Raw genomic sequence first — 22690 nt, 5'->3', positions numbered from 1 at the left:
ATTTGTAATCACTCGTTTTTTTAAACCGCAGTGCCTCTCCCTTTTTTGACAGCGAAGGGAGTGGATGAACCAATTTTAGTGGGGCCGATCCTGAAATTCTCCCACAACAAAATCTTTGTTTTATTTCCGTTCAGTTAATTTACACCAGATACAACCATGCTGAACCCAGAAGAACCACAAGAAGGAAATAACGATCTCCAAGCCCACAATGATTCCAATGACTCATCACAGACAATGACACGAAGCAAGCTGTTCATTGCTCAAGCATCAGCTCATGCAAATCTTCTGAAACAAGAAAAGATTGATCTAATTTTACAATTAAGAGCAAAGATTGATGGTTTAATCAGTAATATCAGAGATTCAAAGACTTTATGTGATAAGTATGATAGTGAAATCCAATACTTTCAAGAGTACATTGGTGGACTCGTGAAGAAGTAAACAAACACCGCACTAAAAGAAAAAAAAAGAACTAAGCTTTTTTTTTTTGGCTGCCAAATTAAACACTAACAATGCTGGCGGTAAATGAAAACGAGAATGAAAATAGCCAATTAGATGGTTCTATAAGTCCGGTTAGAGATATTACTGGTAATTTTCATTCCAAGCTGAAAACATCAATTCCATTTGCAAGAATTCATACCAATGTATTAGAGAATTCACCTGTTGTGATCCAAAAAGCAGATACTGTCAAGAGGTTTCCATCCACCACCTTTGAAACTAGAAATACCGATAGCTTTTCCAGTACCGATGATGGTGATATCTTTTATGAAGCTTCTCCTGAATTGATTGATGTTGCCACTCTTGAACCGGAGATTAGATATTATCCTACACTTTTAGAAGAAACAAATTATCCAACAATTAATGTTTCTCTTGAACCTCATATGGTAAAACCATTAGCTGAAACTTGTGAATTGAATTTGGAAAGTGTAGTTAATCCAATTGATACTCCCCCTGATATGTTCTTTCCTTCACATGACAATTTAGATGCAGACTCTTTAGTCTTGCTTAACATTATGAAGCATGAACTTAAAGAAGAAGAAGATATAAAACATCGTGTTGGTTGGTTTAAAAACTGGTTTAAATTTGATAGTCAATCTTGTTGGTCTCAATTTATTGCTCGTCCAGAATTTATTGGCCAAACTTGTGAAGATGACAAGTCTGATGTGTATTTAGATAAAGTGTTTGAGTATTTATATGATATTTATTAAATATTAATCATTGCCACATCTGAGATTTCTTGAAAACCTGTACGAATACTCGATACGTATAAAGAACAAGAAGTCCAACATCCGACTGTTGAATTTACTTGAGATTGAGGGTATATGTCGGTAATTAGTTCAACCAAGTTTTGTTTAAGTCCAGGGATAGAAGATCCTATTCCAGTTATAACAATATTCTCTAGTATTAAATTGCGGGTATCTATTTCTGACTTTTTCATAATCTTGTCAATTATTTCTAGGACCAAATTAATTGGAATTGAGCTTTTGAGTTTACCTTGCAATATTAAATCTTCCACTGTTTTAAAATCAACCTCGTCAGAGCTATTCAATAATTGTAAAACTGAGTCAAAATATATCTTCTCGCTACTCAAAGTGGACTCTTCTTCTCGCGATATTTCGTGAAGATCCACCACACTGTGTACTTTAAGACTATGCCAATCAAAATCAAGAACTAATCCATTTCGTCGATTACTTCCAATAACTGTAAGAAGTGTACCGGGAACAAACACAACTGATCTGGTTCTTAACTTTTCCAATAATATTCGACATAATTCTTGTTGAAACTTCACTGAAAATTCATTATTGACAACTACTACTTTTGTCAGTCTCGGTACTATCTGCAAATCTTCTAACCAAATTGTGTATAAAATTCTTGCAAGAAATACAAGATCTTGCTTTTCAAAATTAAGCCAATTACCTCTTGATTGTTGATAAATCCGTGACATGCTCTTATATTTAGGATTGTCATTGTTGAATGAATCGATGATATCTTGTCTTTGGGAATTGGTCAAGGAATAATCCTTTACTTCTGGAGGATGAAGTTCCTCACTCTCATTAACATCATAATTTATAGGTATAATACATTCAGGTACGGTTTTACCTGCAAACCCAGCTTTAATATATCTCGAGTTAATCTCGAGTATTACTGTGGTTATTCTATTAGACATTAATATAAACAGACTAGTGCAAAAAGAAAAAATTATAAACATAAACAAAAAAAAATAACTGTCGCGTTATAAAATTACAACAAATCCAAATCAGCATCATCAATATCCATGAAATTATCTTCTTGGTTATTTTCTTCTTCTGCTATTTCTGATTCTATTGGTTGTACTTTATGTTCATACTTTCTTTGATACTCTTCCAATTGCTCAAGGTTCCATACAGAAACCCCCTCTTGATCCTTTGGATTGGCTGGCTGGGCTAAACTTCTCAAAAATCTTTTGGCAGTTGCCAAGGCCATATCAGTAGATAAATTAGTATCTGAATCATTCAACGCTTGCGCAATCCATTTTGGTAATTGGTTCTTCTTTCTTGAAAATCTACGATCTGCTAAAACCATAATACCATAGTCATCTTTACCTCTTAAAACTCTCCCTAAACATTGGGCTGCATGTCTCATGGCATCGAAAGATAAAAAGTCATTTTCTCGAATTTGGAAATGATCTCTCATGAATTCCAATCTTGCTTTTAAGATTCTTGATTCAGTATATTGGAAAGGAATACCAATCATAAGTACTGTTCTACCATAATGATGATCAAAATCAATACCTTCCGATACCTTACCACGAGCAACAGATAATAGTACGGCACCTCTTCCATTTGAGCATGCTTTACGATAGGTTTCCAAGGCAAGTGAAGTTTCTTGTGCATCAGGAGTTTCAACAAGAATCAATTTATATTTCCAAACTTCATCTAATACACCCATATTTTGCCACATGGAAATAATAGATTCCATGTACAAGTATGAGGGGAAAAAAACCACCATTCCATCTGGAGTAATCTTGGAAAATTCAACTAATAACGATCCATAATTTCTAACAACTGAAGGATCATTTCTAATTTCAAATCTAGAAGATATCGAGACTTGATCAGATCCCTTTGTAACAATCATTGGCAAAAATGACCTTCTTGCTAATGTCATGGCATAAGATTCTTGAATAACTGTTTGGAAATTTAACATTTTGGGGTACATGTCTAAAGGAGATATAGTACCTGATGTTATAATGATTGAATAAAATCTTTCAAACACAGGTTTAATGGCAATTGATGCATCCAAACATGTGAAATGTAGAATCGGATTAGGCACCGATGAACCCTCTGTTTCATATGGTTCAAGTATTAATTGAAACCCAGTATCATAAGTAGATACCAAAGTTGCAAATGTAGCAATATCTTTTAATGCATTGAAATCTTCAATTTCTGCCAACTCTAAAGTTCGAACAAGTAATGAAAGTCTTTCCGAACAAAATCGAAGGGGCTTCCTATCGATATAAGTTAGTTCTTTTAAATGTTTCAAGAAACTTATAGGAGTTTCACTAATCACATGCAATACTTTCATTCTAGTCTTTAAATATTCAATAAATCTTTTGAGAAACGCAATAAAATGTTCTCCCTTTCTTATATTCCCCGGTATGGCTTCATCGAGTAAGTCTTGAGGTAGTATAGGATTGGACATGAATAATTCTTCATTTCGGGCTATTTCTGCTTGTCGTAATCCTTCCACCAATTGTTCATATTCATTCTGTAATTTTTCACTGTCTTGAGCTTTCATTTCTTCGATTGCATCTCCTAACTTGTTAGCACCTCTTGTTGCTCGTTTTAATGTATCCTCGGTTAAATCTAATGACAAAGATTCTATACAAACGTTATCAATATTGTGCGCTTCGTCAAATATAACAATGCTATCCTTTGATAATTCCTTAGAAACGCGATCAGCAATCTTGGGATCCAATAAATAATGATATGAATAAATAATAATGTTACAAAATGGCATCATTCTTCTAACAGTAAAATAAGGACAGGTTCCTCGCTGTTTACAATACTTCAACAATCCATCAAACGAGTACACTCCTGGTGGTATCAAGTCATGTTGATCCATATCCTCTAAATTTTCATGAAAGGAACACAAACTATTAACTTCTGGGTTGTCTGCTTGTTGTTGCTCTGATATCATCCCCTTTTCAATCTTGTTCTTCAATTGTCCATTGGTAATTCTTCTACATTTCTCATCCACAACTACCCCTTTACGTTCTTTGGAAATTGTAGGATGTAAACATAAATTCTTTCTACTGGTTAACCCCAATCCCCTAAAATCTTCCACATATCCCAACTCATTGGCTCGGTATTCCATGAGCTTATACAATTCAATCAATGCCTTTTCAATTTCTGACATGGTACGAGAACAATACACGATTTTTCTTTGCTCAGGGTAATGCATTTGGTAAGCCACGGTAAGTGATAGCAATGACACGGTTTTACCTGTTCCTGAAGGCATCTCTAATATACAATTCCCACCAACATCAAGTGTCTTTTTGATGTCACACATATAAGCATACTGTTCAGGATATATCTTAGGATACGGGAATAGCACTGGTAGGTCATCAATAAAGAATTTCATGATGTATTGAAGACAGTTGAAGAGTTATAAGAAATTTGGTTGTAAAAGTTTTGAAGATCAGAACGAAAAAAAAAAATTATATATGTACATATAAATAAAACAAATCATATTTAGTTACGCTTTTTTTTAACCAAATTTTTCAAGAACCAATGCTTCTAATTTAGGGTATATAATATCAGAAGTATCACCGCTGACCTTGTATAAAACACCTTTGTTGGAGTAAAACTTTTTAATTGGTTCAATTTCTTTGTTGTACTGATCTAATCTTCTTTGGAATACTTCCGCAGTATCGTCACTTCTTTTCGTTAAAGGTTCACCAGTGATATCGTCTTTGAATGGTACCTTTGGCGGGTTGTAATCTATATTATACACCCTTCCACTTGGTACGTGTACCCATCTAGCTTCAATTCTGTCTAATATCACTTTTTGGTCAACATCTAATTCAACAACCATATTGAGTCGACAATCGTTTTGATCAAGCGAGTGATCAAGAGCAATTGCTTGTTTGTAAGTTCTAGGGAACCCGTCTAATAACCAACTGGCTTTTGGATCTAACCATTTGAGTTGTTCTAATTGACTCATGACTAATCCCACCATGGTAGTATCGGGGATCAACGCCCCTTGTTTAATATGGTCTGAAGCTTCCTTTCCAATTCTAGTACCAGCTGCTATTTGACTTCTTAAAACATCACCAGTTGATAATGACTGAACCTTGGGAAATCTCTTAAGTAATCTTGTTGTTTGAGTTCCTTTACCAGCACCAGGTGCTCCTAAAAGTATAATACGTAATGGGCGAACAAGGGAAGACATTTGTTATTTACGCCAATAGTGAAAGTTGGGGTATGATCTTACGATCCAACTAATTTTTTTTTTTATTATAATTATTTTTTTCTCGGCGATTACCAATAGAAACTTCCCCTTTGGGGTGAAATTATCTTAAATAGTACACACACTACTATAATACAAATCTAATCTTCCTCATCGTCAGAATCAATGATTCTTCTCTTTTTCCTAGTCTTAGCTTCTTCATCGGCTTCAGAATCATGTGACCTTTCTCTATATTTAGATGCACCTTCTTCTTTTAATTTTCTCAATCTTTCAGCTCCTTTTTCGAATTCTTGTTCTTCCTCTTCTCCAGATTCCTCTTCTTCCTCTTCCTCTTCATCGTCATACATACCTTCATCTTCTTCGTCATTGGCTACAAAGTCATCCTCTTCATATTCATCTTCACCGTATGTTCTAGCATATCGTTCGTAAGCAGATGGACGTTCATTAGTTCGTAAACTAGGGGAATTACTTCTTTCCAATCTTTCTTCTTGTAATCTTCTTTTAGATTCTAATTGTCGTTTCATCTTCAAAGTCTTACGTTCATATTCGTCAGCTAGTCTTTGTTTCTTTAATGGATCATCATCGGTAATAGTACCCAAGATCTTAGCTTTCTTTTGAATATTCTTAACTGCCTGAGTTAATTTTCTATGAGTGGAAGTTGAAGTAGATGCTGGCAACAAATTTATGGTTTTGGTTATTATGGAATCATTTTGCAAAATTTCTAAACTGTCGTGACTTCTAACAAGATAATTATCAAAGATCGGCAATTCTTTCAAATCAAATAATTCTTGACCAATTTTCAATGATAAGGATCCGTCATCCCATTGAATGAAATGTGCATTGGATTGCTTAATAATTTCATCATTCAAATTTGAGTATCTCCATCTAATTGTATTTTCATTGGTTAACTTTTCTGAAACCAAATCATTGTGTTTTTGTTTCTCAGTTAAATCAGTTTTTTGACGCAATTCGGCATTTTCTTTAATTCTAGCTTTAAATTCATTAGGATCGAATGGGTGGGCTTCAACATTTAAGAAAACTGGCATTTTCAACATATATGTATCCTTTTCTGGAACTTGTGCAATGGCATGACGAGGCAATGAAATATCAACCACTTGGTTACTAGTTTCTGAGTAATCTTGATTGTCGGTTTCAGATTCGTCGTCTTCATCATCTTCATCAGCTTCTACTTTCGTGGATTTTCTTTTGTTGTCTTGAATTTCATCATCATCGTCATCTCCAAACAATTCATCAACTTCATCATTTAATTCTTCTTCGTTGATTCTTTCTTCTTCATCCGACATATCTATCTATGTATACCCCTGGTTCTCCTTGTGATGTAGTCTCTGGGCAAACAAAAACATCGACAAGTTTTTTTTTTTTTCCTTCTTCTTTTTCGTTGATATTTCAGTTACACTGCTATTTTTTTTTTCCCGCCTCCCCTCTGCTATGTTTCGTGAAATACTACTAGCAATTACAAAGAGTACCCGTTCATTCTATTAACCATAAAACGTATATCAGAATAATAAATAAACTTTATAAGAAACCAAACCAAGAAATTATACAAAACAAGAACTATCAGAAACAACCGAAAAAACATAATATCACATTTTAATCATACAGCATTTGCATTGGCTAATCTTTCAGCCGATGAAATAACAATAGGTGGAGCCAAATTTGGATTTGCCTTCAAAGCATCGATTACGTTAGCTTCACTCAGACTCTGATGAATCTGCTGGAAATGTAAATCATCCAAATCTGATCCAATATCGTTAGCATCTGACAAGTCATAATCTTCATCCACATCAGATTCAAATGGGATCGATGTTGTAACGTTATGTTGGTATCCTACTACTATATCATTGGATTTATTGCAATCTTCGGATTTTACATCCTCTTCTTCTTGCTCTTTCGGGGTAATTTCACCATTACTTTCTGAAGATGTTATTTCTGTAACTGGTGGCTTTTGACTATCTGTACCTTCACCAACTAAAATATCTTCATCTTCCTTCTTGGTCGTGTTTGCATAAATTGGTAATAATTTATAAGCATACTGGATTAAAAACTCAACTACCAATTGTGATAAAGCATACTCAACTGGATCCAAGTCATGGTTTGGATGGGATAATATTGATGGTTGGAAAATTGCAGCCAAGTTTCTTGAACTCATTAAATTTTCTTGAGAATGGTGTTGAACCATAGCTAATAGGTCCAATATATAAAATAATAATTGTTTCGATGCAACCGGTAATTCGTTAACTAATTCTTTGTATTCGTCAATAGCAGCATAAACATCTGCGGTTAATTTTTTATAACTTTTGGATTTCCGTTTTGATTTTTCAGCATTGTCATCTTCAGTCAGTGGAAGCTTCTCTTGCTGCTCTGATTGACCAGTTGGTGAGAAAACTGGATTAATTGGGACATCTTCTGAATCTTTGAAATCGCCATTAGAATCAGAACAGTTCAATCTTCCGATATTAGCTTCAGTCAACGGTTGAGAAGTATCTAACACTTCACTGGAATTGGTACTCTCGAGATTCGATATTGACTTGGATGGATTTTCTGCTTTATATTTCATATAATTTATGATTCTTGGCCTCGACCTTAATGGATCTCTAAAAGATTCATACATTTCCAATGGAATCAATGGCTCGGGCAACGCATTTAAATATCTTCTTAATATAGAGGCAGCATCATGAACAGTATATCCATCCCAAACTAAACCCTTACCATATGAAGGAGGAGTGTTGAAAATTACCTGTAATTCTTTTAAACGTTTGGAAGACCCACCAACTCTAAATATACCTTCTACAGCAAGCCCGTGTTTCTTCAAATATACCCCACATTTTGCCACCACAATAGGAATTTGTCCATATTGTAACTCTTTGGATTGATCACCTGCTAGTATCGATATATTAGAAGAGGCTTCCTCTAGAGCCTGGTGTAAAGGAACACCAAAATATTTCGAATTTTCATCCACGAGTGAATTATGTTGTAAAAAGGAATCACGATGTTGACGTAAACTATTCTCAGATTGATTAAGCGAATTTGATCTCACTCTATTTATGTTATTATTTGATCTAGATTTGTGATTGAGTAGCGGACGAAGAAAATCTGACGCCTGTTGAGTTGGGGACGAACCAAAATTAGGTATGTTGGTTTGCTGCTGTTGTGGTTGTGATGACAGCGTATTTTGTTGGGAAGAAGTGTAATTGTTTGGTTGAGACAGGGAGTGTTGAATTGTTATGCCTTTAGTAGGTGATCTGGAAATTGATTCATCACTGCTAATTTCATTTACGGAATCATTGGATACGAAATGACTACCACCTCGTTTTAAACCTTTGGCCCATCCAAAAATTGAATTTCTTGTAGTTGGAGATGTAGAGTGACTCATAATCTACCTATAAATCTCTGGGTATAATATTCTTTGGCTGAAAAATTGTGTTTGGGTATGTGTGTGTGTATGGGTGGGTAGTTATTTGGTAGTCAATCAATAAAAGTGGAGTCGTGTCGTAAATTTTTAAAAGATAACCCTGACTTCCCGCGCTTAATTTTAAATGGAGACCTTATTCAAAGGGAAAACGGAATAAACCCAAATGATATGATTACTGTGCTTGATATCTAGTCACGCTTTCACTGTTTGATTAAAACTGAACCTATTTGATTTACGATAAGTGCCTCTTTCGTTACTGTGATTTGCAAAAAGAAAGAAAAGAATGAGTAAAAGGAAAATGGCAACCACAAAAAAAATCCTCCATTTTGAAACGGTGAGCTTTAAAAAAAAAAAAAAAATTAAGGGCGTAAAAAAAAAAAATATGGAAAAAATTTTTTTAACGCCAATAATCCCAAAGTAGTAAAATTAGTCTAAGCTCCTAATGCATGATCACGTCGGCTTTCGTAGTAACAATTATGGCCCGTTTTGCAGAAACATGGCGTAGCCTACTGACCGCGTTCAAGCACTACCCCAGCCTGGTTGTCAAGAAAAGGTTTGCATGTATCACAATCCTGTGATTTGAAAAAAAAAGGACTGTTTCTAAATTTAACTTGACATAAATCTCACTTGGAGATTCCTAACTATTGCATCCTTGACTTCGCCGGACTACAGTCCTTTCAATAAACAGGGATACGTTTTGAATTCTAAGTTAGTCATAAACTTTCCTAAAAGAAAAAAAAATTATTATTATTTTAGTAAATGTCATTCTAATTTCTATATATAGAAGTTTCTGTTTATTGAATGCAAGCCGCCTGGGCCCCTCTTGTAATTTTGCCACTAATTCGCCGTTATATTGTTTCATTGTACAAGTTACATTGAATGTATAATATCAACCATCAAATTAGTACCGTGCCAGTTCAATCGTTCCTACCTGGCACCGTAGTATATGAGGTGATACTTCAAATGAAATGGAGATTTATTTTTTTGCCTGTAGATTTCCTTTTTAAGCCGCGATTTATTTTTTGGGATATTTTGCTGTCGCTTAAAAACCTCACTTGGAAATTAATTGAGTTTGCATGATGTCAAACTGCGATGGGTTTCGTGATTTTGCATCTTTACTTAAAGATAAAGATCTAACTGAGGCGGAATCCGGGGTGAATTCCAGTTCATCAATTTTTCAAGCTTTTTATTTTTCTACTTTTCAATTGCAAATTCGCTAAGGGGAGGAGGAGGGGGGGGTGGGCATCACAAATTAGGGAGATGGTAAGTTAGATAAAAATAAACATCATCGTGATAGTTTGCTGTGTTTCTTATTATTTCCCTCGTTAACTTGTTCTATTTGTGTTGGTATCATGTTTGCTTTCAATTTCAACTCCCAAAAAAAAAAGTGATCATTATCAATCATATTAAGTGGCTAATCTTGTACAATGTTCAGGGGTTTAAACGTGGGGTGTGTGCACCTTTTTATGTCAGTAGATAGCAGTATGTTTAATTTGATAAAGTTTCCATGATTATATCTTTCTGTTAAGTTTTGCACGTATTTTTGCAAAAAAACAATTACCATTATTAGTACAGATATTGCCCTTGTACAAACACTACAAAAATTTACTTCATCCAATTAACAAACAACATTTGTCCCTTCCTCTCCACACTTTAAAGTTACTAATATATGAATTTCATTGTATTTAGACGCGAATATATCTGATCACACTAAATTTAGAAGTGACCTGGGGTCTAGACCATTGTAGTCGTGTACCAAGTCAATATTTAAGAATGAGCAGGTTTAAGCGAGGGGCGGGGACAAAATGGACCAAAATATTTGTTCTAGAACCCACCTCGCCACTTTCTACAGCCCTAAGAAAAATAGTCTATAATTTTTTGTAAACAAGCCCTACTGACCAACTACCATTGTTGCAAATTGCAGGTCACTATAACAATTGGTGTATTAATAGATAAAAAAAAAACATACACAATTCTATATCATCTAAAAATAGGAAATAGACGAACTTGTAGATTCCAAATATAACATGTTCTAAACAAAGGAAGCAAAAGTAACAGCAACAAAGACACCAATAATAGCAGTGAGTCCAACCTTCTTATTACTTGCCATATCAGCGACAGTCACGGCAGGTGATGTTTCAACTGGAGCAGCAGTTAAATGTTGAAGTGTTTCTTGAGCCGCGGATTCAATGGAAGATAATGATGATTTTGCAATTTCACAACTTGTAACAATATCACTCTGTTTAGCTTCTGAAGCACTAGATTGAACAGATTCGAGCGACTTAATCTCTTCTTCACAGGAGCTAACTATTGACTGAATGCATGGAACATTGGTTTGACAGTGTTCAATTTGGCTGGTTTTAGTGATAGTTTCAAATTGTGTAGAAGTTAAATCTTCAAGTGTTGCTTGAGCAACGGATTTGATAGAAGATAAAGATGACTTTTCATTCTCACATGCAGTAACGATAACTGTCTTTGTAAATTCTGAAGCACGGGATTCTAACGATTCGAGTGATTTGATTTCTTCATCACAGGAACTAATAATTGAAACAATACAAGGAACATCCGTGTGACAATCCTCCACTTTACTTGTCTTGGTCTCGATCTTAGTTATGGTTTGAGCAACACTGGAATCAGAAGAAGGTATACCTGTGGTATCTGTTTCAACCAGACTCTTGGTGGTTGCAGTAGCATTTCTTGAAGAGTTAGTCAGACTCTTGGTGGTTGTTGTTGCAGTAGCATCACTTGAAGGATCTTGGGTCGAGTTTTCACTTGAGGAGTTAGAATCACTTTGGCTAGTGTTTGAACCTTGATCAGTAGGATCACTAGTTTGTGTTTCTTCAACAGTGTTTCCACTTTCAACAGGTTGAGAACTCTGGTCTGTGGTTTCAGCAGTCTTGGAACCTTCCTCTGTAGTTGCAGTAGTCTCTACTTCAATTGATGTAGATGAAGATTCTCCAACTTCAGTAGCTGCAGCATCTAAACGATCAACAACAGTAGCGGGAATCATCCAGTAAGGTTCCCAAACACCAGCAGATGAACAAATGGAGTAAGCTAATGAAGTGGCGGAAACAACTTCTTGACCCTTACATCCATCAGCAATACAATTACCAATAGGACCCCCAAATTGTGGCATAACACATAAACAACCAGTATCCCAGTAAGGACATGGGGTCATTCCAGTATTTTGAAACATACAAGGTTTAGCACATTCTGGTAACTTGTCATAAATCTTGTCAGCAAAACCATTGATTGAAGCAGTCTTTTCTACCAGTGGGTAATTGGAATATGGATTGTCAGTTTGGCTAGATTCAGGAGCTTGGGTGATACTTGAAGTGTTTGTTTCTTCAGTAGTATTTCCGGTTTCGGCTGGTTGTGAACTTTGTTCTGCAGTATCAGTAGTTGTTTGGGCCTCAGTAGTGGTTTGGACTTCAGAAGTCTCAGCTTCCGTGGTAACTACTTCAGTAGCAGCAGAATTCAAAAGGTCAACTACAGTGGCAGGGATCATCCAGTAAGGATCCCAAACACCAGCAGATGAACAAATGGAGTAAGCCAATGATGTAGCAGAAACAACTTCTTGACCCTTACAAGCATCAGCAATACAAGTACCAATAGGACCCCCAAATTGTGGCATAACACATAAACAACCAGTATCCCAGTAAGGACATGGAGTTACACCAGTATCTTGGAACATACAAGATTTAGCACATTCTGGTAAATCATCATAAATCTTATCAGCAAAACCATTGATGGATGCTGTCCTTATATTCAGTGTAGTGCTGGTAGTGGTTTCAGTTGATGAAGAATCAGGAGGTTGTGTGATACTAGACCCTTCGGTTTCCTCCGACTCGGTACTTTGTGCGGGAGCTTCAGAAGCAACCTCTGAACTTGACTGGGCTTCTGAAGTTTCCTCAGTAGTACTTGATGGAGCTTCAGAAGTTTCTTCAGTTGCCCCAGTTTCTTCTGGTTCACTGCTTTGAGGAGTAGTTTCAGTAATAGCATCAGTTGTTGTTTCTACTTCAGTAGTCTCAGCTTCAGTGGTAACTACTTCAGCAGCTGCAGAACTCAAAAGTTGAGAAACAGAGGCAGGAACCATCCAGTAAGGGTCCCAAACACCAGCAGAGGAACATATAGAAGCGGCTAATGATGTAGCAGAAACAACTTCTTGACCCTTACAAGCATCAGCAACACAACTACCAATAGCACCAGCAAATTGAGGCATGATACATAAACAACCAGTATCCCAGTAAGGACATGGGGTCATTCCAGTATTTTGAAACATACAAGGTTTAGCACATTCTGGTAACTTGTCATAAATCTTGTCAGCAAAACCATTGATTGAAGCAGTCTTTTCTACTGAAGGATAAATACTATAGGGATTGTCAGTTGTTTCAGCCCTAGGTGCTACTGTAATATCTGCACCTTGAACTCCATAAACAACCGAGATTGTTAATAAAACGAGCGAATGGAATTTCATGATTGTTGTATGGTCGTAAAATAGTAAAATGTTGATTTGGTAAACCGAAATTCATCAGATTATATACCAAGTAATGAAAATTGACATTCATATCTTTAGATTATCGTGTTTAACATGAAAAGCTTTAAATTAAGCCAATAGCATCGTTCTCTTTCCGTTTGCAAAAGTCGATTCTCGCAATAGGTACTATTCGGAACAAATTTTGTAAGCCACAAACCCCATCTTGTATAAAAAATATGTATTGTTTCCAAATCTTACCTATTGTTAATGCAAATAGGTCTATATTTTAGTTAATGCCGAAAACTTTCCGTTCCAATTGGTAAACTTTGTTGCCAAACTGGAACCCATTGTTGAGTTGATCACAAAGAAAATAGTTTGCGTGGGCGTATTTGTGATGCCCCATGAGACAAACTACCCGAACAAACAACATTATATTCCAAATAGACATTGGCTTGATACTATGTTAATATTTGCTTGCTTCGTCTAATCTTGCTATAACGGTAGTGTTTGTTCATTTTAGTTGCAAACGAAGCATTCTTCGGTATGCTCGGGTAATTATTGCTCGCTAATCAATAATGAACTTTTTCGGTTGACTTTGTCTGCATATAGCTAATTTCATTTTTCAAAACAACCTTTTATTTACGCACCATGTCTACCAAATTCGTATATCGTTATTACCTCATATGTACGGCATGCCAAGAAATTCCAAAAAACAATTTGGGTTGCGTCGCAGATATCGGGCGCGCAAATAAAAAATGGTTTTTGCCAAGAGACTTAAGACACATGGTTGAGCTCTTGACTGTACAAAGAGGACATCATATATTGTCACTCTTCTAATAGTTTTTGCCAAACCAGTATAGCATGTTAGTAAAATAAAGCGCATACGACCATTTTGCTTAGTTCCAGAAATATAGCCAGGGAAAGGGAAAAAGCAATAAAATTTTCATGAAGAAAAAAAAAGAAAACGGTTGCTGCTGATCGATCAGATAATTTTGATCAGATAATTTTGATCAGATAATTTTGATGCCAAGATAATTTTAAAGTTTTACTTTTTTTTTTCTAAACTAACTTCAACATCAATTCAAAAATAACCTAGCCAATCATACGATTTGAACACACATGTTAAACTACAACTTATTTTTATCCCTTTCAAATTTTATTAAGAAGAATTTCCGATTCGGGTTTTCAAATGTAATTGTTTATAATCTTTACTAATGATGATGCACGTCAAAAAAGCAAAGTCTGCTTAACTTTTCAATTTCTGTAATCTTCCTTAAGATTCTTTAATTCTCGTTAAATTTCCAAAATTTTTTTATTGTTTAATTAAAACTCTTCTAGAGGTAAGCGATTGTTTCATCATTTTGGTTATCTACACATTCTTGTTTCTAGAAGCAATTTCTCTATATCATGACGTCTACAATTCCGTTTGACCAACAATATTTTGTTGAAACAGAAAGAAACAGAAAGTACCAATGGCTTAGTTTTATTTTTGGTATATTAATCTTCATAGCACATGGATTGCTTTTTTTCTGGTTACCACGATACTTGAGACTAAAGCGAGAGATAAAAGCAATGAAGTATAGACCATTCTTTGTCTTCCTTGAACATTGGGAGACCTTGAACAGATGCTTTTGTTTCAAAATTCCATTTATCAACAAGAATTATTACTATAAGCCAAGTCTCCTCATACTTTTCCTGGTTTTTATTGCTATTAATGCCAGATTTAGTATGATGGAAACGTCGGATATTGATTATTTACCTCAATACTACGTCATTCTGAAAAGAGTCGGAAGGGTTGCAATGGGCAATATGCCGGCTGTTTATATTATGGTAACTAAGAATGATTTTGTTGCTGCTTTAACTGGATTATCTCCTGATAGATTGGTGTTTTATCATTTTTGGTTTTCTAGGTTGATATATTTCATGATTGTAGCTCACATAGTTGTCGGTACAAAATACTGGAATGCTGTTGGATTCAAGAAGATGTTAACTATTCCTCCTCAGATATTTGGCTGGATTGCTTTTGGATGTTTCACAATGTTAGTATTTGGAAACCTTAAATTTATTAGACAGTATGCTTTCGATTTCTTTATGGTGAAACATAGAATTTATTCATTTATTTTCTTATTGTTGGCCTTTTTTCATAACGGTGGAAATAAAGCTATGGTCATTCTTGCTGTTCATTTATTAGTTATTGATAGAATTGTTGGAAGAGTTTTTGGGATTATTCACAGGGTAAAGTCACCAACAAAAAGTTGGTCAGAATTTGAAATACTCGATGACGATACTTTGAAGGTTACTGTTCCCATGAAAATGTCCAAGACCGATGTAAATAAATGGTACAATTTATTACTTCCAAAGTATGGTACCTGGAAAGCTGGGCTGCATGTTCTATTAAACGTTGGTAAGATCAGCTTATTTCAATATCACCCATTCACTATTGTAAGCATGCCCGAAACAGGAAAGATGGTTATGATCATCAAGAAAAAGAATGGGTTCACAAAGAAGTTATACAACAGAGTATTGAAAATTAGAAATGAACAGTTAGAGGAAGAGAAGGAAAATAAAGACAAAGATTTGAGCTTCTCCTCTTCTGTTTCTTCACAAGAATCACCTTCGGACTCTGAACCTGAACCTGATTATAAAAGAGTCACTGATCCTAATATTGTCAAGATGAAAGCTGGAATTAATGGTCCTTTCTTTCCTAAACATCAACCATTGATAACTTTTGATTCGGTTGCTTTTTTTGCAATAGGGGTAGGTGCATCTTTCATATTTCCTATTTGTTTGGACTTGTTGCAAGAGATAGAAAAAAGAGAATTAGAGAATGATTACATGGGCAGACCATCTAATCCAACAATATCGATTTACTGGTCTGTTAGAAATTTTGCTGATATTTCATGGTATTCGGAAAGTATGTATAAACTTTCCAAATACATCAATTCTAGAAAATTGTTGATGCAAATATACATAACAAGAGAAATCAATGAAACTATTACTGAAGTATCTTCCTGTGATAATTCTATTAAGCCAAATTTGAATAGCTTTATGACTACGACTTCCACAAAAAAGAACAGTGTTATAACCCTGACTTCCAAAGCTGACAGTGACTTCTCCTCCCCAGATGTGTTGACAGAGAAATTCTACGGGTCAAGAATGGATGTACAAAAATTGGTACAGGGTCAAGCTGCTGCTTTAAACTTTCCAGAAGAAAACTCTTATAGATCTTTTGCAGTATTAAGTTGTGGCTCTGAAGATTTTGGAAAGACTGTTGAAATGGAATGCCAGAAATTACGTGGTAAAAAGGAAGCCCCAAACATTTATTTCTATAATGAGTCGTTTTAGTTATTCTTTCTGAAAACAATGCCAAGGCAATCCGGTTTCATTAACTCTTTCTATATTATTTATTATAGTTTATTTTTATATATATATAAGAGTCAATCTCAAAAATATTCATTAATTATGGTTACTCCACATTTTACTTCTAGTACATCATGGTTGTTTTTGCTATTTTAACTATGCTAGTCTTCCAACTAGTACAATTGCCAGTATCAGCTTCAGCTGAAGAGATACTTACCAAGCTAGGAATGAATCAACTTCAGCTACCAAAATTAAACTATGCTTTTGACTCTTTAGAACCCTATATATCAGCGGAAATTATGCAAATTCACTATCTCAAACACCACCAAGCGTACATTGACAACTATAATGCTGCTATGGAGGATTTGAGTAAAGCAAGGGTTAAAGGTGACACCAAACAAATAGTTACACTACAACAAAATATAAGATTTAATGGAGGTGGATACATTAATCATGTATTATTTTGGGAAAGTTTATCTCCGGTTGCTACAGGTGGCGGTGAAAAACCAACCGATAAATCATCCTTGGGAAGGCAAATTATTGTTCAGTATGAATCAGTTGATAAGTTAATAGAAATTACAACTGAAAAATTGGTATCAATTCAAGGTTCGGGATGGGCGTGGATTGTCAAAGATACACAGAATGGTGGCAAATTAGATGTAGTAACAACTGTAAATCAAGATATTGTTCTTCCGCCATTAGTCCCCCTAATTGGTATTGATGCTTGGGAACATTCTTATTATTTACAATATCAAAATGTTAAACGTGAATATTTTGACGCTATGTGGAATGTTGTGAACTGGAAGGAAGCTGAAAGGAAATTTAATGAAAACTAAAATGTCTTAATTCTCGTTTAATCATTTAATGAATAAACGAGTTCAAAGCTTTGAATATGATTAATTCAAAAATAATTTCAAAAAATTTTGTCCAAAAATTTTCAATAATCATAACAAATTTTTAATAAAGTTTTCAGTCATTATAATGAAAACCAATAATAAACAAAATATATACTATATGAAAGCTAGTCTAAACTGAATGTTCGATTTCATTAACATTTTCTTTAGAATCAGAAACAACAACTCTGTTTTTTTCTCTAAAAGCATGTTCACTAGGAATGAAACTTGAAGATTGCCAAGCTTTGTCCACTTTCAAGTACATTTCATCGATTTGTTCTAAAGATAATCCCTTAGTTTCGTAAACAAAGAAGTAAACAAAAAGGAAACCAATGGCATTACAACCACCCCAAATAAAGAACACCTTTGAACCTAAGTTGGCATTGCCTGGACCAGAGTCAACCATATATGGAGTTGCATAGCCAATAGCAAAATTCCATAACCAGTTCGAAGCAGTACAAAGAGCAACAGACTTTTGTCTCACATTAAGAGAATAATTCTCAGCAATAACAGCCCAACAAAGTGGTCCCCAAGTAGCTGCAAAACCAGCAATAAATATACAGCAAAATGCAACCAAACATTGGTTAGCAGCTTTAGAGTCTGTCGCAACACCAATGGCAGCAACCAAGATTTGAGAAATGGACATAACGACTGAACCAGATAACAATAACTTTCTTCTTCCAACAAGTTCAATCAAAGCAATACCAGGGAAAGTCATACCAACATTGACGATATTCGTGGCCATTTGAATAGTGAAAGGATTTGAAATACCAGAGCTCTGGAAAAATGTAGTACCGTAATAGAAAATGAAATTAATACCGGTTAATTGTTGTAAAGCTTGAAGTGAAACACCCATAAACAATCTTTTAAGTTGTTTATTAGAATTTTTGAAAACCAAAGCCCATGATGCTTTACCAAATTGACTTTCAAATTCAAAGTTAGCCTTAATATCTTCGTATTCCTCTTCTAAATCAGGATGGTCTACTGGTAACTTTCTTAACCTGCTTAAAGATTTTTTGGCCTCAATTTCCTTGGATTTGGAAACCCAGAATCTTGGAGTCTCAGGAAGAATGAGCATACCACCAGCTAAAATCAAAGCCCATGCAAATTGAAGCGCAATTGGTATTCTATAGGAACCAGAGTCATTTCTACCTCCAGTGATCTTATTCACAATTGCAGAAATCAACAATCCTAAGGTAATAGCCAATTGATATGAAGAAACAATAGCTCCTCTAATCCATTTTGGAGTAGTTTCTGCAATATATAATGGAATAACAGCTGAAATCAAACCAACACCTAAACCAGCAATTGCTCTACCAGCGATCAAAAGTGGGTTGGAAGTAGCTATGGTTTGTAAAAGAACACCCAAATTGAAAACAAACATAGTCGAAATAATCAAAGTCCATCTACGACCAATTCTATCTGAGAAGATAGGAGCAGATAAAGCACCACAAAATGTACCGGCGGATAAGATTGAAACAATAAGTGACTTTTCACTAGCAGAGAAATCTGGATTAGGGCCCATATTTGCAGCCGGGAAAAGCTCCTTGACATAATCCATAGCCAAGATACCTGAAATGGTTCCAGTATCATATCCAAAAAGGAAACCACCAAAAGCAGCAAATAAACCAACCAAGATACCTCTTGTGGTTGAACCAGCTTTCTTCTCACCAAAATTGATGAATCTTTGCAAATATTGATTATCTTCTAAACCCATTCTGTAGTTTTAGTTTTGTATGATGGAGATGAAAATGAGTATAACTTAAAGAGTTTTTCATGGATATTTATACGTCCAGATTTTACTCCTTCCACATCATGTAACTCTACTTTTTGCAAACTTGCACCTAAACCAAGCGGAAATTGTCAAATAAAACAATTTGCCAAGACAAAATTATTCCGGAAAACGAAGCGATTTTGTATGTGTGATCCAAGTAATAAACCTTAATATGGTATTTTAGTATTACAGAATCTGAATGGTGTTAAGAATTTATGGAGTTCCCGTAATACTGATCAATTTTAAATCTTTCGGAGACATCAACAGTTCAATATACCTCATTGATGTATCAGAAACCTCACTTTATCAAATCTTATCCTCTTGCAAATTATACAGTATTGAAAGACTGGTCAAATCGCATAAATTTTTCTTGGTACACGGCAAAACCCTAGGGTTTGACTATATCCCCACTCCCCCATATTTTTTCCGAAACTTAATTCTATAAACGGATAATTCTAGGCTGTGTGATTTTGTTTACAGGATTTGAAAATAAGGTTTTTACATAGTTCGCCAAGACTTGAACTTTAGGAAGACCCACAATTATTCAAATGCCATTCCATTGCAAAGAACAACCAATGTTTTCAATTGACCCAGGGAACTTGGAAATTGTTCATTAGAAAAGAATTATTTCTTCTCATGTTTGTGTTACTGTAATTGAGTAAATAGCAGATCTAGGATTATTAACAAAAGTTAAGAGATGGGATAGAGACTGAGAAGTTGCCGGGGTATTTTTGTGGCTTTCTTGGCGAAGCCGTAGAAATTAATCCGATATTTTTTTATTTTTTTGAGAATATGCTGCGGGGGTGAAAGTACGAATTGGATTCTTCCAGATATAAAATTAAAGTTTAAGGTTATTCCGGACCTTACATATTGTGCGATACATTCTTGATCATACTTACATCATAAGAAAGACCTGACTTAAACAAACTATAACAGTAGATTTAAAGCAACTTAGTTTTGAACATATGTGTTTACAGATTAATGTATTTGTTTGAGAATCAGTGTTTAACTTCAATGAACGTTCATGCAAGTGAGTTAAACAAATATTTTTTTCCGTTTTTAAGATAGTCCGGTCGAGGGCCAAGATATTTGTTTCAATTCTGTATTCTGTGCCATGTGGTATTATCTTAACTTTTTCATTGCTCACAAACAGGGTCTTGCAAAGTGGGTTAAAGCTTGTTTTGGCGAGAATTTCAGATTGTCGTCCCCATCCCTCACATTGTCTGATTTGTGGAACGATGTTACGTAGATGGGATTGATTTCAAATGGGTCCGAATGTTTTTCGCTCAAATAAAACAAACTACAAATTTATTATGAATTTTATTTTTTTGCAATCTATTATTAACCGATATTTACAAATAATTATAATGAAATCTACCACCCAAAAGATTCAGTATGCAAGTAAATCTCTTCAACATGAGAATTATGAATATCATTATTGAAAATTAAAGCTTGGAGTTTTGAAGTAGCAGAACTAACCTCTTTCTTCATGGATTCACTACCAGAACAAACAATCATATTTCTTCTAGATAATCTCAAGTTGTTTACTATTCTAGGAATAGCTGGTTTTGCAAAATCAACGGTAAACTCTTTAGGAAGAAGAAGTTCTGATGATTCCGAGTCATTATTTCCGATAGTTTTTTCCAACATTGAAGTTGAACTATCTTTTTCGTTGCTGTCAAGCTCAATCTTCTTTTCGATTGTTTCATGTTCAGTAACATATATTTGGATTTGAATATATTCACCAGCCAATTCTTGACATTCCATCAATTCTTGTCGTATCCAATTTATATGTTCACTCTTTCTAACAACCCAAATAAAAGAAATGCCTCTAGTTACAATAGGTTTTCCTTGACTCTTCAATTGGTTAATATTCCTGGCCAAATAAGTTAAAAATGGCAACGTCGCCGTTACACCACTTCCTGAACTAAGCAATACCACTCTATCAAACGCTGTTGGTTCTCTAAAAGTACCACCATAAGGACCATCAAGGAAAACCTTCTTCTTACAAGTGATGTGTTGTTCAAGCTCTTGATAATGCTTCTTTGTTAATCCCTTTTGAGGAACTATTATAAACTTCATTTCAGAAGCAGATTCATCATCTCTAGACATGGAAGCGATTGAGAATGGATGATTGTCAAGAATTCTTGAACCGACAAATCTAAGAAAGAAATGTTGGCCTGGACCCCATTTGTATCCCTTGGCATTAGCAACAGTTACTTCATAGGCATTGTCTCCTAACTTGCTGAGAGTGGCTTCTCTTGATCTTAAAAACATGGATGTTGGCTTGAAAGCAGTCTTCATCAAGATACGGTATAATATTTGGGTTGCCCAAAATGCAAGAGCTCCCCACATATAATTATCAGCACCTAAAGATTTATTAATGTGCCAAATTAAAGTACCAAAGTAAGCAATGCCGAAAAGCCAGTGAGAATGTAAAAATATTTCATAGACATGTTTTCTTACCCATGCTTTGGAAAGGATACACAACAATCCTAAGAATATTGTTGATGGAATACCACTATAGTAGGCAAAGTCATTTTGGAAATTAGAATATAATAAGCTGGCTCCACCTTCAACGAGATCTTGATGTAAAAATGGAATGATATGAATAAGTGACAATACAAATGCAGCAACTCCAACATATTGATGATGAACATTCAACTTTTCATAACTTATCCCAGTCAACAAAGTAATTGCATTTGATTTTCCTGCCAAGACATAAATGAAAGGGGTCAATGCGGTTGCCATAAGACCAGCTCTCACAGCCAATGGTGGGGAACCGAACCCGCGGCATCCACGATACCAAAAGTGAGGGACCAAACAGTAACATAACAAGTACAATGAAGATAAAAACATAAACAATGAAGATCCCACTGAGTTTGGCAACGATGTAAAGAATTGAATATCAGATGGGACTTGTTTATAACCGATAAATCGACAATATGAAAGAAGGACATCAATTGTGGATGTGAATGCATTGGAATTTTGGGTTGTTCTATATCTTGAATCTCGTAATTTATAGTATAAATGTTTGACAGCAGCAACAAATATAGTTGCAACCCCAAAATAAACAGTGTATTTTGCATAATTTGCTTGGGCTGCCCAAGGTGCTTGTGCTTGCAGCTGTTTCATGTACATCATATAGTGAGGATCGGACGCATTGGCGATGCAATCCAAACCTTGATACATAACATCACGTTTCTCCATTTTGAGCGTTTAATGTATCTAAATATTACTGCTAAGAAATCAATTCAAGGGAGAGGATGTTGATGATAATTTATAATCCCAGCATGTTTCTCAAATGC

At 35.0% G+C, this 22690-nt stretch overlaps 11 protein-coding genes across 11 annotated transcripts; 4 read left to right on the top strand and 7 right to left on the bottom strand. All coding sequences in view use genetic code 12, as the record gives it.

The window, feature by feature from the left end:
* Positions 1-152: 152 nt before the first annotated feature.
* Positions 153-2163, top strand: SPAPADRAFT_63853 (uncharacterized protein; the record flags this gene model as incomplete). The annotated part of the gene is made up of 1 exon (XM_007377940.1): positions 153-2163. One exon carries the CDS (start codon positions 510-512, stop codon positions 1203-1205), a length of 696 nt encoding a protein of 231 aa, XP_007378002.1.
* On the top strand, positions 235-438 carry SPAPADRAFT_144601 (uncharacterized protein; the record flags this gene model as incomplete). Its single annotated transcript, XM_007377941.1, has 1 exon — positions 235-438. The coding sequence occupies one exon, from the start codon at positions 235-237 to the stop codon at positions 436-438; it is 204 nt and encodes a 67-aa protein (XP_007378003.1).
* Positions 2143-4617, bottom strand: RAD3 (TFIIH/NER complex ATP-dependent 5'-3' DNA helicase subunit; the record flags this gene model as incomplete). Its single annotated transcript, XM_007377939.1, has 1 exon — positions 2143-4617. The coding sequence occupies one exon, from the start codon at positions 4615-4617 to the stop codon at positions 2239-2241; it is 2379 nt and encodes a 792-aa protein (XP_007378001.1).
* A 126-nt stretch (positions 4618-4743) lies between these two features.
* On the bottom strand, positions 4744-5427 carry SPAPADRAFT_144535 (adenylate kinase; the record flags this gene model as incomplete). Its single annotated transcript, XM_007377938.1, has 1 exon — positions 4744-5427. One exon carries the CDS (start codon positions 5425-5427, stop codon positions 4744-4746), a length of 684 nt encoding a protein of 227 aa, XP_007378000.1.
* Positions 5428-5510: 83 nt separating this feature from the next.
* SPAPADRAFT_63850 (uncharacterized protein) lies at positions 5511-6800 on the bottom strand (the record flags this gene model as incomplete). Its single annotated transcript, XM_007377937.1, has 1 exon — positions 5511-6800. One exon carries the CDS (start codon positions 6747-6749, stop codon positions 5586-5588), a length of 1164 nt encoding a protein of 387 aa, XP_007377999.1.
* Positions 6801-6923: 123 nt separating this feature from the next.
* SAC7 (Sac7p) lies at positions 6924-9150 on the bottom strand (the record flags this gene model as incomplete). Its single annotated transcript, XM_007377936.1, has 1 exon — positions 6924-9150. A coding segment is annotated over one exon (1093 nt), but the record flags the coding sequence as incomplete, so codon positions are not given.
* Positions 9151-12932: 3782 nt separating this feature from the next.
* SPAPADRAFT_158851 (CFEM domain-containing protein) lies at positions 12933-13528 on the bottom strand (the record flags this gene model as incomplete). The annotated part of the gene is made up of 1 exon (XM_007377935.1): positions 12933-13528. A coding segment is annotated over one exon (423 nt), but the record flags the coding sequence as incomplete, so codon positions are not given.
* A 1234-nt stretch (positions 13529-14762) lies between these two features.
* FRP2 (Frp2p) lies at positions 14763-16700 on the top strand (the record flags this gene model as incomplete). The annotated part of the gene is made up of 3 exons (XM_007377934.1): positions 14763-15875; positions 15912-16358; positions 16428-16700. The coding sequence occupies 3 exons, from the start codon at positions 14763-14765 to the stop codon at positions 16698-16700; spliced, it is 1833 nt and encodes a 610-aa protein (XP_007377996.1).
* Positions 16701-16942: 242 nt separating this feature from the next.
* SOD3 (Sod3p) lies at positions 16943-17551 on the top strand (the record flags this gene model as incomplete). Its single annotated transcript, XM_007377933.1, has 1 exon — positions 16943-17551. The coding sequence occupies one exon, from the start codon at positions 16943-16945 to the stop codon at positions 17549-17551; it is 609 nt and encodes a 202-aa protein (XP_007377995.1).
* Positions 17552-17649: 98 nt separating this feature from the next.
* HGT12 (Hgt12p) lies at positions 17650-19325 on the bottom strand (the record flags this gene model as incomplete). The annotated part of the gene is made up of 1 exon (XM_007377932.1): positions 17650-19325. One exon carries the CDS (start codon positions 19323-19325, stop codon positions 17742-17744), a length of 1584 nt encoding a protein of 527 aa, XP_007377994.1.
* Positions 19326-20685: 1360 nt separating this feature from the next.
* Positions 20686-22221, bottom strand: FRE7 (putative ferric-chelate reductase; the record flags this gene model as incomplete). The annotated part of the gene is made up of 1 exon (XM_007377931.1): positions 20686-22221. One exon carries the CDS (start codon positions 22131-22133, stop codon positions 20757-20759), a length of 1377 nt encoding a protein of 458 aa, XP_007377993.1.
* Between the last annotated feature and the right edge of the window lie 469 nt (positions 22222-22690).

Source organism: Spathaspora passalidarum (genome assembly GCF_000223485.1).
Source record: "Spathaspora passalidarum NRRL Y-27907 unplaced genomic scaffold SPAPAscaffold_8, whole genome shotgun sequence".
In the NCBI taxonomy this organism is placed as follows: domain Eukaryota; kingdom Fungi; phylum Ascomycota; class Pichiomycetes; order Serinales; family Debaryomycetaceae; genus Spathaspora; species Spathaspora passalidarum.
The sequence above is the reverse complement of the archived record's forward strand: the minus strand, read 5'-3'. Positions and strand labels throughout refer to the sequence as shown.